Consider the following 18,033-nt stretch of genomic DNA (forward strand, 5'->3'; position numbering starts at 1 on the left):
GACTGAACTCACTTAACCATTGGGCCACACACTCAGTCTTTTTTATTGTTTTTAAATTTTGAGACAGGGACTTGCTAAGTTGCTTAGGGCCTCTCTAATTTGCTGAGGCGGACCTTGAACTTGCAATCCTCCTGCCTCAGCCTCCCAAGATGCTCCCTCCCAAGGTGTGTGCTACCATGCCTGGTTTCAACCTCAGGATTTTAAAGGTGGAGGAAACCCGCAGAGAAGGGTGGACAGCAGGCTGCTTCCTCCCCAGGAAAGGATTCTCCCGGTTGGATAGAACCCCCGGGGACTTGGTTCTCAGAGTTAGGATCACATCATTTTGGGACTGACCGTGACTCACAGGCCAGAGCCAGGGTCCTCAACTCCAGCTGCCCATAGCATCCTCTGGGGTGAAGTTGCATAATACAGAGGCCCAGGCTCCAGCGTGGCCCAATGTAACCAGTCTCTACGACTGGGCCCGGGTAATGGTATGGTGACTCCAGTGCACTGCTAGCATCGAGGACCACTTATGGAGTGCAACAGAGAGGGACTCAACAGGACACGGTGGAGGGGGAAGAAACAGTCTATACTATGGCTACAGCCAGGAAACAACTAGAGCTAATAGCCATTGACTGTGTCTATGCAGCATTAACACGGTTGTCTTATGAGGCCTGGAGCAGAGGACACACACACTCAGAACCTCAGACCTTATGTGGGCCATGGACATACATTGTCTGGGCTGCAGGGTTGCAAATAAATTTGATCTAAAGTTAGAAAATGGGGAGATTTCATACAAAATCCTGGATGTCCAGCTTCCTTTGAAAAATTGAAAGATTGTGAAATGCTCCTTCCTCCAAGGCAACCACCCGCTGAGCTGAGAAGGGGCTGCACCCCAGGGAAAAGGCATTTGGGCATCTGGGGTACCACAGGTGCCATCACTCCCTACTGACCCCCCGGAGCCCATGTGACCTGCTGTCTCAGACCAGGCTTATTCTACAATTTTCTTAAGCTGGGCAAGATATTTCTCTGATCCATGGCTCTACTGAAAGTTGAAGAATTAAACAGAGACTGGGGACTTTGTCCTTCATCTGGCACTTTCTTTGTTTCTGTTACCTGTGCAGTCACGGTGCCATTGGCATGCCAAACTCTGACTAAATTCTCCAACAGTCTCTGGGGAGGTCAGGGCCATGAGGGTGAATGAGGGGAGGTCTGTGGTTGAGGGGAAAGAAGGTGCTTCCATGGGACATGCTTAATCATTCTGGATGCAGTTTGCGACATGGGGAAATGTCTGCTAAAGTCATTAGTTTTCTGTAGCACCTCAAGCAAATCAGCTGCTTCAGTAACCTTACGTTCGTTGCATTCATGAGGGTGTCATTACACCTTTCGCTTTGCTGTTGGGCGGCTGAGATTATAGGACCAGAGCTTCAGGCTCTGCCGAGCCAGGGGAAGGGGCTGCCCGTGCTCTCTGCTCTCCGTGGCTCCCTGGGGTGGGGCCGGAGGAGTCTGAGTAGCTGAAAGGAGTCCCTTTACAAGGCTGCGGCCTCAGTGGAGAAGCAGCCTCTGACCCCGCCTCATATGTGACCTCAAGTGACCATAAGGGAGATGGAGCACTAAAGCTCCTTCCAGCACTTGCAAAACAAATCCAGAGTGACAATCTCAGTGGGCTGTGGCGTGGTCACCAGGACACACTGAAGGGTAAAAGGCCATCAGGCCACTGGAGTTGGGACCAAAGGGACTCATCTGGCCCAGCCCCTACTTCTAGAGAAGAAGGTACCTTCTGAGAAGCCCTCACCAGGAACGGGGCCGTGAGCCCTGGGCAGGCTGAGATCAGAGCTCTCTGGAGCCTGGGGAACAAGTGGCCTTAACCTGCTGGGACCAGGAATTTTTGCATGCTTTGCTGCTGTGGCTAGTACTTAAGAGGGGAAAGCAGGGGTTCTTTGGGGGTCCTTCTGGGAAAACAGGTGAGATGGAGAATATCCTCATGGTCTCACTCTTCCCAAATCTCCAAGCTCGGCTCCCAAGGGAGGCTGTGATGGCCCTGCCTTGGGCACAAGCAGGTCCTGGGGCTGTCCTCAGGCCAGTCTGCCTCTCCCCTGGACTTGCCTTGGGTGGGCCCTGTCTTGTTTAGCTTTCATTTTCCCAGAACACCTGGAGGAGACCCTAGGAAAGGGAATTAGAGCCCAAGGTTTTCTCTGGTGGGAAAGGAAGGCCACTTGGGGCTCTGGTACAAACGCTCGAAACTTGAGACCCTGGAGTTTTCGAGTGGCTACTCCCAGGACCCTGCCCACCTGCTCCCGGCCCCATAGGGCCACCTGCCTGGGCTCCTTACAGTGTGGTCTTGCTGGCTCTGAGATACTTACAGGTAGGCCCAGAGGCCCTCGGTCTCCTTTTTCTCCCTGGGCCCCCTTCTCTCCTTTGGCTCCATCTAGTCCTGCCTCTCCCTGGAGGAAGGAGAAAGAGGAGGTCACAGAGGGCACGTCCTGGACAACCCATGCTTGTCTCTTGGGGTCTGGAGACAGGGGTGGGGTTTGTAGAGGAGGGCGAAGGCAGGGGTGGCTGGGCCACAGGTGGCAGGCCGGAGACTCCAAGGATCCCTGATCTACCACCCTGTCGCACCTCAGCATCCTCTGGTGACACTGAGTTGCCCAAAGGGACAAGGGATGCATGGAGTGGAGGCAACGCACAGGGCAGTTACAGGTCAGGCGTTGACATAGGTGAACGTTTGCAGGGCAGGAACACTGGGATCCTACAGGATCTGCTGGCAGATGCCTGGAATATTCTACCACCAGGGCACCAAGGCTCATGAACTAGCTGGGAGAAGAAACGTCCCCAAAGTCCCCTGAAGGATGTCTTGTAGGGAGTAAGGGGCCTTGTCATGCCAACAGCCTGCGGCCCCCCTTATTCATTTGAAATGCTCTGGAGGAGACTGGGAGAAACTCACTAAACTGAGCCCGCGGGCTTGGCCCTGGGGAGGGCCCACACTTGGCTGCCACCTGTCTTCCTCCAGAGCTTGAGTGGATGGCGTGGGGCAGGTGACACGGGAAAAGGATCTCACCATTGGCTAAGGATCTAGCCTGTCACTTTGTATGCATGAATGGGAAAATCCTGCATCCTCAGCATGCCAGGCGTCAGTGCTGAATGTTGATGGCACCCCGCTGGATGGAGTGTCACCTGATGCCATTTAGGGAGAAGGATTGCTGGGGTTCCTGAAGCACTTTCCCTCTTTTCTGCTTTAACGGATGCACCCCCCCTGCCCCCGCCCCCAGGCCCCGCCCCTGTCACAGAACCTCTTCTCACCTTTGGTCCAGGAACACCTTGGAGTCCCTACATTTGGAATCAAAACAAGGTGCATTAGAACTGCAACTCTGTTGGACCTCAGAAGAGCAGGGGTTTCGCATGCAGTGTGGTCTGGAGGCCCTGTCCATGACAGGTGGAAGGGAATGCCGGGAGACCATGCTTGGGGCTTCCTGGGTGGGGTCTGAGCCAGCCTTTCCCAGCCAGGAGCCAACAGAAAAACTGTGGCCCCCATGGGAATATTGAGGAAATCGGACAAAAACTGAATAAATTAACACATGAAAAGTACTTAGAATAGTATCCGGCACATGGTAAGTTTCAGTAAATGTTGACTAGTGTCGTTATTGCTACCACTACTTTACAATGACAACAGGTGACACTGTGAACCATGCAGAGGTACAGACTGGCATCTGTTGGTTTGGGTGCTTGGGGGGCCTCTAGGTGCAAAATAAAGGGGCCCCACAGGTACATTTCTGCAACTACAGGAAGGCCAATCCAGTGGGGCTGGTTTTAATGGGTCACTTTTCATTTTAATCTGGTTTTCTTGCCAGTTGGGTACCAGGAAGGACGGAGAGGAGGAACAGATGTTGGATGGCAAAGGATTATGTAAATGTCGGGCACAGCTTAGTGACAAAGTAAGCCCAAGGCTGCCATGCTGGTCAACAGTTTGCAGGGAACCAGGCCACGCCCAGGCTCCTCGGTGTCATTGGGATGGCATGTCTAACATGGGAGGGAAGCAGAGTAGTGACTACCTTGGGTGCTGGTGGTTAGGGGTTAGGGACCTGAGCACAGGGGACTGAAATTTTGCCAACAAGCTGTCCATACTTACCGGAGGTCCAGGAGGTCCCTCTGGCCCTGGTGGCCCAGGAACCTGGAAGCCAAAGGGGAGCCCAGTTACACACCATGTGGTCCTTCCTCCTGACACAGCCCGGGGTCTGCTGAGGACTGTGAGGCCATAGGGGGACAGGGCTGCTCCCTGGAGGTCAGCTCAGCACACAGTCTCCCAAAAGAAGGCCCAGGACAGGTCAGAAACCCATTGCAACCCACTGGCCTGCACGATGTTGCAAAAAATTGCCAGGAAATGGCCCTAAAATATCCATTCTCCCACATTTTCTTGAAACTCTGGAAAATCTAGTAGAATTATTTTCACGCCTTGTTCATCAGGACTTCAGTGCGTGAACAGCTCTCCTGAAGGGGGCAAGATGCAGCCCCCTCGCCCCCTACCCCAGGCCCAGCCCCTCTGGGGCGAGGCATGAGATCCTTGGCTCACCCCAGTCTTCACCACCCCCTATTGTCTTTAACTCAGACATCTTGCATTCATTTGTGGGGGGTCTGGTCCCCGCAGGCATTTGAGTTTGAGGTCCTTTGCTTAGAGGAGCAGAGACTGCTTATCAGGCATGGGGGGAAGGCTGGGATGTTTCTGAAGGATAATCCAGGGACTGTGGATCCCGTTTCCCTCAAGGGCAGGTTTCAACGGAAGAGGACTTGGCTGGGTGGTGAAGATGGAGGAGCCCAGGCTACTTTCTTCTCTACAGAGATGGTGCCCACTGCGGAGTCTGTCTCTGATGAAACTGGACACCCACTGTCTAGGGTCAGCCACTGCCTGTCCCTTACTGAGCTGGGCACCCCACCCCTCAGCTTTAAGATTCTCCTCAGGTGCCTCACCTCTGCCAGGGATAGAATCACTAGACTATGGCCAGGTTGAAGACCCCTCTGCCAGGCCACGCTGCACTGGGTACACAGGAAGACCCCTAATGTCCCTTGGACCTGTGGGCTTTTCATTCAGCTTCCTCCTAGTCTCCTTGTCGGGAATACAATCTTTGGAAATTACTTTTTAAAAGTTTACTTTGTTTTCTTATTATAAATAATACGTACACAGATCTGATTACGGTAGTGTTATACAAATCTGCAATGGATTAAAATTCAAAGAATTTTACCTGTACAATTATTTTAAAAAATGAAACTTTAAAAGTAGCACAAACTCATTAAAATATGTTATGAATTTAAGAGAATTGAAATAAAACAAAAAGAAATCATTGGTTTACCTAGCTGAGAAGCACTGCTAATATTTTAAAAATTTCCTTACATGTTTTTATTGAATAATATGTAGTTGAATGTACTTGTGATGACATATAAATACATAAATATAATTGGGTTTTCTGTTTCTTTCTACTTAACATGGAATCCATTTCTCCTGAGTGGAATGGAAACGAATATTATATAGCCAGGGCTGGCAGCAGCACTGTCACCAGGAAAGCTCTCAAACATGGGCCATTATTACTATTCGTATTGTTAGAATAAGTTATTCAATCCTTTTCTTCTTGTTAGAAACATGGGCTGTTTCTAATTTTTACTTTAAGTTCTTCTGGGAAGGATGTTTTTGTGTATAAGGCCCTTTCTGGATTTAGGATCGTTTCTTTAGGAGGTTATCCATTTCTAAGTAAGTAACATACATGGGATTACACAGTCAGGTCTGTTTCACTAAATCCAGGTGGGGCTGTGAACTAAAGGGTGATGGGAGCTGGGTGTGGTGGCACAAGCCTGTAATCCCAGTAGCTCGGGAGGCTGAGGCAAGGAGGATCATGAGTTCAAAGCCAGCCTCAGCAACTTAGCAAGGCACTAAGCAACTCAGTGAGACCCTGTGTCTAAATAAAATACAAAATAGGGCTGGGGATGGGGCTCAGTGGTTAAGGGCCCTTGGGTTCAATCCCTGGTACCAAAAGAAAAGAAAAAGTGACAGGGCGAGGGAACCTCACAGGGGAACGAGGAAGAGGCTTGGTGGCCTGTCCCTTTGCTCTGAGGGGGTTTCTGGATTGTCCAGGTCTTCCCACCACGCGTGGACTCTCCCTCGCAAACCTAGACCTCCGTGGCTTTCCCTTGCGTCTACACAGGTGCCCACTTTTCTCCCATCTCCTGACACCTGTCTCTGCCCTGACTCCCCCCCACGTGGCGGTTCTTCCCTTCACTATCTCACAGAACCTGTCTCTCTCTGGAAAGTCTTCCTCTAAAGCTTTGAGATGAACTCCTACAAAGTCGTCAAGACCAAACCTGAGATGCTCACCCGGTTATGAGTGGCCGTCCCTCTCGTGCCCAGGACTGGGGACTGTGGGCTGCCTCAGGAGCAGGTCTGTTTATTTTCCTGTCTGTAGAAACCCAAACCCAGCAGGTGCTCTGGGAACCCTGGAGAGATGCTGCTGGAGGAGAGCCAAGCTCGGAGGCTCAGCGCCTAGCAGGGTGCTGCTCAGGAGGCCCAGCCTGTGCTTTGCTTCTGCCCTTCTCCTGACAATCAGCTGCGAGTTACACCCTGGAGCACAGAGATGCTGGGCACCCTGGAGAGTCTGTCCTTTCTGATGAGACCTCCATCAAATCATTGCCCAAGTCACTAAAGGAAGAGCAGGTATGACCTACCTCTGCTCCTGGGTCACCCTTCTCTCCAGCTTCTCCTTTCTCTCCCTGTGGGCACAAGACACCAGGACGTGAGTGCCAGCACCAGTGTGAGCGCACAGGCATGACCCTGCATCTGTGACCAACTGGACCTGGACTAGGCTGGTCCAGGTGTCAGCACGGAACACCTTGGAGGCTGTGGGAGGGAGACTGCTAGCGGGTGGGTGCTGTGACCAGTATCTGCAAGGCCCTGAGGCTCTAGAGTGGGGAAGGGACTGCTGTTCTGTGTGGTCCTGCAGTGGACAGACCCTGGGGTGGACCTGTGACTCATTTGTCAGCCATAGAATAGGGCACATGTCACTCCTGAGAGCATGTTACAATTACCATGTACCTGTTATACACGAAAACATATGACATTTTGAGATTGTGTTGCAAACATGTCACACACACACACACACACACACACACACACGGCTCTGCCCTGCTGTACTAGGGACCCTTTTGTTGATCTTGACCTTGAAGAAATAAGCTGCTATACTGTGAACTGCCTACCACAGGGAGGGCCAGGTGGCAGGGGACTGTCCTCCAGGAGCTGAGGGATTTGGTCCTACGATGACAAGGAACTGGATTCTGCCACCAGCCAGTGAGCTGGGGAGAGGACCCCTGGCTCCAGCTGAGACCGCAGCTGGCTGACACCTTGATCACAGCCTTGTGAGACCCAGGAAAGACCCACAGAAGCTGTGACAGTAAATGTGTGTAGTTTTAAGTTGCTAAACTTGTGGTGATTTGTTTTGCAGCCATAGGAAATGAACACCACCCCACCCCGGAGAGGATGTGTTGAGGGACATCAGCCTCTAAGGCTCTTTCCACCCCAAGAAGGAAAGTCCAGGTCCAAGGTGCTACACCTTAGGACTAGGTTGGCCCTAAAGACAGAGGTCACCGTGCTGTGAGCTGAGGAGACTAGAACCCTGTGTGCACTCAAATTCAGTAGCTGCTCGTCAAGAGGACCCCCTAGGCTGGGTGGGCGGGCTCGGGGCTAATGTAGCTTTGTCACTGTGCCAGGCACCCTAGGCTAGTGGCTCATGTGGCTTCAACTGCAGCAGTCTGCCAACACCCTCAGGACCCCGCCCTCTCGCCTTACTGTAAATCCCGGGAGCCCGATGGGGCCAGGCAATCCTGTCGCTCCGGGCCTCCCTTGGCCACCGGGTTCTCCTTTCTCCCCAGTTGGGCCGTCTAGACCCTACAGATTGACAAAGGTCTCTGTTAGTGAAGCTCAGGGTTGTGATGCCGAGCACCTGTGGCCATCTAGGGCACACATGCAAGGCTCCGTTCCTCCAAGGCGAGTGCCTAGGATGGCACCCACTTCACAGGTGGAAAATCCTGAGGCCCCATCAAGACCCCCAAATCAAGTCAGCAGCCTTGCTGGAGGGGACAAGGACTCCTGCATGCGACCTCTCGTGGGAATGGGGCTCTGCCTGCCTTCCAAAGAGGCAGTTTAATGCCCAGGACTCTCTCTTTTCCAGAGACCCATGAGGTGTCCAGGGAAGGAAACTGAGGCTCTGCAAGGCTCAGGGACGTTCCCAAGGACAGACAATGACAGAACAGGAGTTAGGTGGCCTGAGTCAGGAAGCTGGTCTTCATAAAGTGATCCCCTGCCCCTGATTCCTGCCTCCAGGTTTCCAGCTCAGGCAGCGGCTGGCATTGGGCAGAGCCAGGGCGGGCATGCAGGGGTCACGCACAGGGAGGGCCAGCCGGCCTGCCACTCACCGGAGAGCCTGCCGGGCCCGTCTCCCCTTTCTCCCCCTTCTCTCCTGGGCTCCCTGGGGATCCGTTTTCTCCCTTCGTTCCTGGAGACCCATCCTTTCCTGGGGGTCCTTGGGGGCCAGGGGGGCCCATGTCTCCTGGTTTGCCTCGAGGTCCCTTTAGAAACATCAGTAGTGCTTCTTAGGCATATGAGTGGAGAAAAGGGGGGGGGAGGATGGAGCAGAATGGGGGTCCAAGGACTGGAGTTTTGCTGCTTGCTTGGAGCTGGCAAAGGGAGCCCCCTAGACTGGCTCTTAGCGCTCCTTCTGGGGCTGCAGCCCAAGCCCTCCGGCCCCCTCCTGCATCCCCTGAGGGCACACAGCCGGGCCTGTTCCAGAGCCTCATTTTGCCCTCACCCTGGTCAAGGCCGTTTCAGAGGCTTGTCCGGCTCTGGCTCTTCTTACCTTTTCTCCATCGTGTCCTGGAGGGCCTGGCAGTCCAATCTCCCCCTGTGGCCAGAACAACTGAAGGTGACTCTCAGAGCAGAGACAATAACAATGTCACTTAGACACCATTTCCTGGGTACAGGCATCTTTCTCTGCATGATTCCCCAGAGTGCAAGCATTTTGATTCTCACTTGGGAGTCTTGGGAGATATGTGCTTTCGTTGTGTCTTTTACAGATCAGGACCCCAAAGCACACAGTATGCACCCAAGGCTCACAGTTAGTGGTGAAGGGAACCGGGATCCGGGTCAGGGCATCCTGACTCCATGGTCCGAGTTTTAGCTGCAATCTTGCACTGCTGTCATTGAGAACCCTGGGCATCCCTGTCCCCTCTGAACCAGCCCTCCTGGCCCAGCTGCCCATGGCTCCCTGCATCTTCACCCACCCACTTCTTTAGGTCAGGGAGGAGGAGGAGGTGAGGAAGGTGTGATAAGGTGATGTAGGTGTCTCAGAGAGGGAAGGTGTGAATTCTGCCTGATGGGCCAGGCCGGGGAGGATTCAAGGAGGAGGTGGCTTTTGAGTTGGTCTGGGAAGATGAGAAGTCTTTGAAAGTTAGGGAAGAGGAGAAGGGATTGCTGGGCAGAGGACAGAGGGACAGTCCTTCTAAGACAAAGCATGGGGTGGATGGGCGAAGGATGGGAGGATAAAGGAAAGCAAAGGCAGCGAGGGATGGAGGGGTGAGTGGGGAGGGGCTCAAATGCCACCTTCCCTGAGGGGTGGCTCGGGGTCCCAGCTGTGGGTCTGCTGGAGCAGGGGCAGGGTGTGTCACCTCAGAAGGGTGTCTGCCTGTGAGGACCCCCACGACAGACAGCAAGGGAGGAATGACGGAGCCCAGGGCTGAGAGGAGCCACACGGCCGTGACAGTGGCAGGGCCACGGTGCCCTGGAGCATGGGAGGAAGTACAGGCCAGAGAATCCTGGGAAGGTGGGGGCCACCGGACGAGGGGTGGCTCTGAGGTCCCTTGCTCAGGGAGGCAGTGTCCTTGCAGGGTCTTTGTCCCCTTGTCAAGGTAGTTTTACCTTCTGGCCTGGGGTCCCTGGAGCTCCGGGGGGGCCTATTTGCCCAGGTAGACCAGGAGGCCCCTAGGAGAGAAAGGAAAGGCGTGTGGAAGAGGTTTCCAACCAGGAGGGTGGCCCACCACCAGAGGGCTGAGGTAGAGGCTGGCCTTCAGGGATCAGTCATTTTCAAACGTCTTTGTTAGTAGAAACAACTTTTTTTTGTGGTGGGGGGGGCGGAACATAGGGAGTCCCCAGTGCAAACCGATAAGCACAGGTGTGTCTGGACTGAAGCTGGGGGCGGGGCACACAGCCAAGGCCAACAGCTTTTCCCTTGAGGTCCTTCTCACTGGGGCTCCAAAAAGATAAATCTGACTTTCCCAACCATGACTTAGGTCATCAAGAAACAATCCAAACACCTGTCCATGAACAGGCGATGCCTGGTTCACCATACAGCACCCTGCCCAGCTCTCACGACGGGCTTCCTATAGTGACTGGGGTCATGCATACAAATATTTACACTTGTGAAAACTCATCAAACTCTATACTTAAAATGGATCTATTTTATTGGAGGCTATACCTAAGATCGACTTTCAAAGAAAAAAAATAGTTTGCAGGAAAGTTTTATTTCTATGTTATTTCACATAATATATTTTAATGTCCCCAAATGAAGTTCCTTGACTCCAGAATCACATAGTTTATACCGATGTCTGACCCTGGATCATCAGAGAGGTGGTGTTTGGTTCTGAGTTTGTGTCATCTCTAAGTGAATGGGAAATATGAGGTGAATTGAAATTCCCTTAGTCTGAGGACTTTGGGGTCCTGCCTGCCCTCTCCATCTGGGGAGTTAAACTTAGTGGTGTCTGTTTTAACTGCAAATGTTTACCGAGGGTCTGTTCCTAGTAGACACATGTGCAGAACCCAGTGTGGGATTCACTGGTTTTCTGAGAGCAGATAATGAGCTCAATTTCTAGAAAATCGGGACGTGTGGAGACTTGCTATGGGTCTTTCAGAAAAAAGGAGAAAATGAAAGCATCCTCCTGGATCCTGCTCTTTCCACCACACAGCAGTAAACAGCCCAGTGACACTGTCACCCAGCACACAGCTGCACTGGTGAAGAGCCATCACCGAGGGCAGCCCTGACCCAGGCATGGGCAGCTCCAGGGGCCCACCTCCAGTCCTGCCCCTGCCCCAGGCTCAGCACACCCTCTGCCCAGCGCCACCCGGGGACCAAGTGTGCCCTTTCTGGAGGCAAGAATTCAAGTTCTTGCTTCTGGACTCTACTTCCATCCCCAGCCTGTGTCAGGAAAGCGAGCGAGCGGAGACTCACCATCAAGGCCAGTGTTCGGATCTCCTAAGAAAAACAACAGGCAGTTAGTTGAAGAGCAAGTCCAGGGCCATCTGCAAGATCCCTTCTGCCCAATCATGGCCTCTTGAGGGCAGGGTGGAGGCAGACCCTCACAGGGGCCTCCATGGCTCCAGCCGACGCCCTCCCCACCTCTCCTCGAGGTCTGTAATCTGGACAGAGCACAGCAGGCATGATACAGGCCTGGGCAGTCTCTCGCCCCTTCACCCTCTCGCCCTGATTCTGCAACCACCTGCTGGGGCCCTCCCTTGGTCTTTCCTCCTCTCCCAGAACTCAGGCTTACACCATCTCTCCCTTAAATAGACACAGCACAGCAGAGCATAGAACTCCTCGAGAGAGAGACGGGTGGGATGATCCTTGGTTTAAAATCCTTTACAACTTGGGACTGGATTCACGCAAACACACATTTGTTTGAAGGAGCGGTTCTCGACCTGGGATGGGTTATGTCCCCAGGGGACCTTTGGTCACGTCTGGAGACATATTTTGGGGTGACAACTGAGGGTGGGGTGCTCACTGCAGTGAGTGGGTAGAGATGCTGCTCAATATCCCATGATGCACTGGGCAGCCTCCCCACCCTACCATGATGATTGTCCAGCCCCAGTGTCCACAGCGCCAAGGCAGAGACACCTGCTTTAAAAGGTGGGGAGCGTATGAACTTGAAATAGGGTAAAATTGACACACAAAGGAGATGTGTTCCAGGAAGACAGAATATACCCTGTGAAAGGGGAGTAGGGTGCCCAGAGCCCTGGAGGGGCAGCACCCTGTGGGTGCTGGATGTTCCAATTGGTTCTCAGCTGCCCAGAGCCAGGTAACTGGCCAGCTGGGCTCAGACAGAGAGCCAGGCCACCTGATGCCACAAACAATGGGGCCATTTGCTTGGAGGCTGCACAGAGGGAGGCCAGGGGAGAGGACAAAGGAGTGACTCTTTCCTGAAGCCCTGTCCACGGCCTGGCTGCAGGGCCTCAAGGCAGCTGTGTGGAGGTCAGGGCCGAGGTCCACGAGGACTTCCAGGGCTTGGCCTCTGGGCTGTGGTCCACCCACCTGGAGAGCCTCGTTGAGGTTTCCGTTGTAGTCCACCATCTCTCCCTTCCCTGGTTCGCCCTTGGAGCCCTACAAGGCAGATGAGATCTCAACTAGGGCCTGGACCAGGAGGGACTGAGGGCCCACTGTCCACACTGGCCACATCTTCTGCACACGGGGCAACCAGAGCCACTGGGGCGGAGTGTCAGGTTGCAGAGGAGGCTCGGTACTATGGCAAAGGAAGCAGCCTCCATTTGAGTACTGGGGACTAGACAGGTCTGGAGGAGTGTGAGCCCAATCACAGTGGCCATCTGACCTCCCACCTGGGGCCGGCACCCTCTTCCCTTCAAGAGCTCAGGTCAAGTGGCTTCCCACTGACTCCAGGTGAGAGGTGATGTACCTTGGGGCCAGCTGGTCCCTGTTCTCCAGTGGCTCCGGGCTGCCCCTGTTGTATGACAAAAGGAGTGAAATGGGCTGAGAAAGTTGGGTGCAGAAGAACCCAGTGTCCCCACTTAGGCCCTGTGTTAGGGGCCGCAGAGGGGCTCAGAGGCCAACAAGACTCAGACCTCCCCGCCCATCAAAATGCAGGCTCCGCCCCTTCAGGGAACATCCCCTGGACACCTGCCACATCCTCTCTTCCTCCCCGTTCCCCTGGGCTCCTGCTTCTTTCTGTCCTATGTTAGTTGTTAGTGACTCCCCTTTGTTCCTCTGGCCACCTCTCTCTCCCTTGTCTCCTTGACCCTGGGAGCTACCTCCTTGGGAGCAGGGACCTGGCTCTTCTTTTCTCCCATTTCCATTCTGTACAGGTAGCAAGGGCTCTGTCACTTGTGGCCCGTTGCCTGGTTCTTTGAGAGCCCACTCTCCTTGTGAAGGGCCCCGCCTACAGGATGACACGGGGGGCCGGAGAAGGTGTGAGGAGGACACAGGTGCACGTGCAGGGACACCCGCCTTCCAGAGTGAGGGGTGGACATGGAATGGGTGAAACATGGCGCTAACTGAGAAAAACAAAACACGGCTCTAGCTTTTCTGGGAGAAGGCTAATATGGAAAATGGAAAAAAAATCAAGATAGAGAGTGACGAGAAGGCAGGAAGGAACCTTGGCTGGTGGAGCTGGAGCCGCTGTCACCCCAGGGGAGCTGCCCTCTATCCCCCTCCCTCCAGTGGTAGTTCTCTGAGGCCCAAGTTGACCAGAAAGATGGAGGTAGGAGGTCATGGCCAGTCAACCCTGTGCCCCAGGCTCCATGTCAGGGACAACCAGGGCTGCTCCCTGAGCAGGGGCCGGCACTCCAAAGCTGTCAGAGGTGGAGCCTCTGTACCTTGTCTCCTTGTCGTCCGGGGGGGCCGGCCTGGCCATCCATTCCCACTTCTCCCTGGGGAGGAAGAGACACGGCGTGAGGACAGGAAGAGGGGCTGGGACAGCTGCTCGAGGGGACAAAAGCAGACCTTGCTGCTCCTGTTTGGGGCATCACGGTCTTTGGGCTTCACTAACTGACACCATCCCGATCCCCCTCCAGGGCCCAGCCTGGGCCTCACCTCCCTCTGGAAGCCCTCTGTTCCCTCCCCCCCTCCTCGGAGCTCTGTGCCATTCACCGTGTCCACCTGCCGGCCAGGCCCTCCTCAGCCCTTGGTTGGTACACACAGACCCAGCAGGGTCACAGCCCCCAACTGGACTGAGGGTCGCCATCAGGCTGCCTGCAGGGACCCTGGAGCACTTGGGATGTCACATCTTGGGGAGTCCTGCCTGGGTGACAGAGGGGTGCATGGGGCCCCTGGGCATGTGGGGAGGTGGCTGCAGGAGCCCAGGATAGAGGTGCAGGGTGGGATGGGAGGAGGCCCGCTCCAAATGCTTCACTTATTGGACATTTCTCCTGGACCTGGAAAGCAGGCCCGAGTTTGGGGACACAGCCTTGTGGCTCTCCCTCCCTCTTGCTTCAAGATGCACACAGTGGTGGCCAGGTTTGCCCAAGCTCCAGGGGAGATCCAAGCTGTGGCAGCCTCTTGCCTGTGACTCATGGGACAGCCCTGGGGACAGTGGGTGAGTAGGGGTCAGGCAGGGCTGCCTTCGGCAAAGCTGCTGCTCCAGCCAGTCAGGGAGTATGTGGGGTTTGGCAGGAGACCCTGCCCACCACTCATCTTGCCTGCCTTTGGGGACACTGGGCTCCCCTACATTCTACCTTTGAATCACAGGTTTGCTTCTCCTGCTAGATTGAGAGTGAGCCAAGGGCAGGTTCCCTGCAGCCCCCCTGCTGTGCAGGGCCAGCCTTGGCAGGCCCGTGGGGGATGTCGATGCACTGAATGAGCACATTGCGACAGATCATTAGAGATATTGAAGTGGCACCCCCTTTCTCCACAGAAAAGCCTCAACTGGACTTCTCCAAAAATCTTCATCATGGCTGATTTTAGGACTGTCAGCAAAAGAGTCTCTACAAAAGAGTTCAATGTAGATAAACTTCCTATTTTCCTGTCGCCCTGTTTACTTGGCCTCTGGCCGAGAAGATACCAATACTCCAGGTGCTGGACACCCCCTTACTAGTTTTTTACAAACATGTATCCAGTATGGTAGTTTCTAGAAATGTGCAAACAAGGCCCCTGGCCTTGGACTGGGCTTCACAGGGATGTCTACATTTTTAAGATAAGTTACCAATTGGGCTCCATGGTAACAGCTGGCAGGGGGAGGAAAGAAAGGGGAGAAGAAGCTCCCCCCTTCTCAGGTGTTGTCCTTGAAGGGTTAACTTGCCCAGACCAGTGAAAGAAAAAGCTGCTTTTATGTGAACTTCTGCAGACTGTGAACTTCTGAGCCCCTCCCCTTCCATGCTGGGTATAAAACTCTGAAACTCCCTGAACTTGGGGTTCAGGGGATTGATTGATTACAGAAAAAGCTGTGCCCTCTGAACCTGGCTGCAGCCAAATAAAACTGTTTCCTGCTGTCCTCGGTGCCTTGCCTCGTTTGTCCCTACAACAGTATGAAGAGCTAGAGAGACTCCCCTTCATTTCCTGTGCTGCAGAAATAATCAGATAACACAGGACACATCAGCTCTGGGAAACCCGGACCTTACCACTGCAGTTTCAGCCAGTGAAAGGTGAGGAAGGGTGGTCCGTATACAGCTGCCCCCTCCACTCTGCCCTGCCCTCCTCCTCCCCCGGTGTGTCTGCACCAGGTGAGGGCTCCTGGCTGTGCTAAGGCCTGAAGCTCTCAGTCCCTGACTCAGTTAACCCGTGGGGGACCATCCATCTGCCCAGGGGGACACTGCTCCTGGAGGGTTGGTCACCTGTTTAGAAGCAGGACCTTGGTCCACACTTTTCTAGAATCTACTGGGCAAAACCAGGAGAAGGCTAAAGAAGGGGAGGCGTCCAGGATGTGAGGTTCCTGAGGACACACGAAGGTAAAGACGGCAGAGGAACATCTCCCTTGACATTGAACTCACCTTTGGCCCTGGGGGCCCAGGGAGCCCTGGGGGGCCGGGCTCGCCCCTGCCTCCTCCAATGGAGTTGCCAGCGTCACCTTTCTCTCCCTGGGGGTGGAAGGTAGGGTTACTTCACCAGTCCACTAGCTCCTTCCCCTGCTGCTTCCTCCCCTTACAGCCAGAGGACGAGGCAGGAGGCCACCCCTCGGGCTCTGCTGAGTGCAGGAGGACACTAGGGACCCATGGGCTCTAGCTCTGGGCTCCAGATCCCTGGTCTGCTGTGCATTGAAAGTGTGGCCCTGGTCACTGAGGCGGGACAGGATTACAACTGAAACCACAGACCCATCAGCTCCTGCGACTATGTGGTGTTCCTCAAAGTGTGTTCTGTGGAACACTCCTCAGTGGGCTCCTTGTAATGTGAAAAAGGGTCGGTGGCTAGCAACGTTGAGGAATGGAGCCTGACGGGAAGCTTTGCCAGCTTCTCTGCTGCGGGTGCTCAGAGCCTCTAGCAGGCTGAGGTGTACCGTGACTTCCCAAGGTGCCCATCTCGTGCACTTTTCCCCAAATACATGTGGCCTTGAGTCTCTTTAAAATGAAATATCCTTCAGAGCTGTGGACTGTGGGCAGGTTTTCAGAGCATGTACAAAGACATCTCTCCTGGCCGCGGTGGTGCACACCATAATCCCAGTGGCTTGGGAGGTTGAGGCAGCAGGATCGCGAGTTCAAAGCCAGCCTCAGCAACTTAGCAAGGCCCTAAGCATCTCAGTGAGACCCTGTGTCTAAATAAAAAGGGCTGGGGATGTGGCTCAAGGGTCAAGTTGTGCTCATACAGAAACACAAACTGGGTGCCCTGGGGCCACAATTTGGTCAGGTGGCCCTGGTACCAAAAGAGGAAGAAGAAAAAAAGCAACCTGCTCAGGTCATAGCTACCTAGATTTTGTATTGGGGCAGATTTTTGGTACACCAGAGCCCATCTGTGGCCCCTTCTCCCCAGTTTGGTAGAGGGACACCTCTAATGTGAGGCCCCAGGAAATGTGTGGGACCAGGAAGGACCAGAGGCTTTGCAGGGAGCCCACCGTTCAGAGCTGGCACACACCTACCTTCTGTCCCAGAAGACCGGGGAGCCCAGAGGAGCCGGCAGCCCCCTTCTCGCCCTGCGGGGAGACAGTACGGGGTGGGAAGTGTCTTAGGGCCTTGCTCTCCTCGCTCCTAGCTGGCCCTCCTTGGGCTGTTCTCTGAAGGGCTCCACTTCCAGGTCCCATTTGGATTGGCTTCTTCACTGGGTCACTTCACACTGGTGACAAACTGCATCCCTGCTCTTTTGGTTCCCACATGACCTTGGCCCTCATCTCTCATGTGACGGAGGATTGACACTGGCCACATACCATAACAAAGGCCAGCAGCCTTTAGACCCTTCTGGGGAGAGCAGGAAGTCTGGAGACCCACTGCTTGGGGGACCCCTTCTTTCCTGAATCTGCTGTGCCCTTTTTCATGTCATCATCTGTCCCTTAGAGTTTCCTTCCTGACCATTCTGCCTACCTCCTTCTACCTCTAGGAAGACAAAACCCATCTAACTGAAACCTTCTTTTCGAAGGAATATTTGGAGAAGTTTGTGTCCTGTTGTGGGTCAAATTATCTCCCTCCAAGCTCCCTTGTTGAAGTTCTAGTCCCCAGTGCCTCACAGTGTGACCTTATTTGGAACCAGGGTCATTGCAGATGTAATTGGTTTAGATGAGGTCGTACTGGGCTAGGGTGGGCCCCTAATCCAGTGTGCTAGGGGCCTGCAGACTCACACCTAGGGAGAAAGCCCTGTGAGGTGGAGGCCGAAGTGGGGTGATACCTCTGCAAACCAGGGGTCACCAAAGATGGCCCAAACTACCAGCAGCTAGGAGAGAGGCACAGGCAGATTCTCCCTCCTAGCACCCAGAAGGAAGCACCCCTGCCAACACCTTGGCTTTGGACTTTGAACCTCTATAACCTCTAGAACATACTTCTGTTGTTCGGTACCCTAGTCTGGGGTACTTTGATACAGCAGGTCCCTCACCACCTTCTCCCTACGACATGAATCAGAAATGCCCTTAGAGATACTTGAACCCCGGTTTCATTTCACAGAAGCAAGCCAGGGCCCGGAGGTCACCCGGCTGTTGGACGACCCTTGCTGAACGGGTCCAGCCCGGGTCACCTGCTGCTCTGCTTCCTATACACACAATCTTCTCTGCCTTCACTGGGACTACATTACTCATCGCGGGCTGTTGGAACAATCCTGTAGCTTGGGCGGTGTCTGTCTCACACGCCCTGGAAGCTGGAAGGCCTGAGACCAGGGTGCCGCCTGGCTAAGTCGG

The 18,033-nt window shown here is 54.2% G+C and overlaps 1 protein-coding gene across 1 annotated transcript in view; it reads right to left on the reverse strand.

Moving 5' to 3' along the window:
- The window catches only part of Col13a1 (collagen type XIII alpha 1 chain), a 144,608-nt gene that overhangs the window by 17,177 nt on the left and 109,398 nt on the right, over positions 1-18,033 (reverse strand). The window contains exons 21-33 of the mRNA XM_071610721.1: positions 16,792-16,845; positions 15,713-15,799; positions 13,604-13,657; positions 12,688-12,732; positions 12,309-12,377; positions 11,232-11,255; positions 9,926-9,988; positions 8,868-8,912; positions 8,428-8,580; positions 6,685-6,729; positions 4,106-4,147; positions 3,280-3,306; positions 2,343-2,423 (exon numbers count right to left, since the gene is read on the reverse strand). Coding sequence (XP_071466822.1) covers positions 2,343-2,423; positions 3,280-3,306; positions 4,106-4,147; positions 6,685-6,729; positions 8,428-8,580; positions 8,868-8,912; positions 9,926-9,988; positions 11,232-11,255; positions 12,309-12,377; positions 12,688-12,732; positions 13,604-13,657; positions 15,713-15,799; positions 16,792-16,845 — 789 coding nt within the window. The remainder of the gene's footprint in view (positions 1-2,342; positions 2,424-3,279; positions 3,307-4,105; positions 4,148-6,684; positions 6,730-8,427; positions 8,581-8,867; positions 8,913-9,925; positions 9,989-11,231; positions 11,256-12,308; positions 12,378-12,687; positions 12,733-13,603; positions 13,658-15,712; positions 15,800-16,791; positions 16,846-18,033) is intronic.

Source organism: Marmota flaviventris, chromosome 4, assembly GCF_047511675.1.
Source record: "Marmota flaviventris isolate mMarFla1 chromosome 4, mMarFla1.hap1, whole genome shotgun sequence".
Classification (NCBI taxonomy): Eukaryota; Metazoa; Chordata; class Mammalia; order Rodentia; family Sciuridae; genus Marmota; species Marmota flaviventris.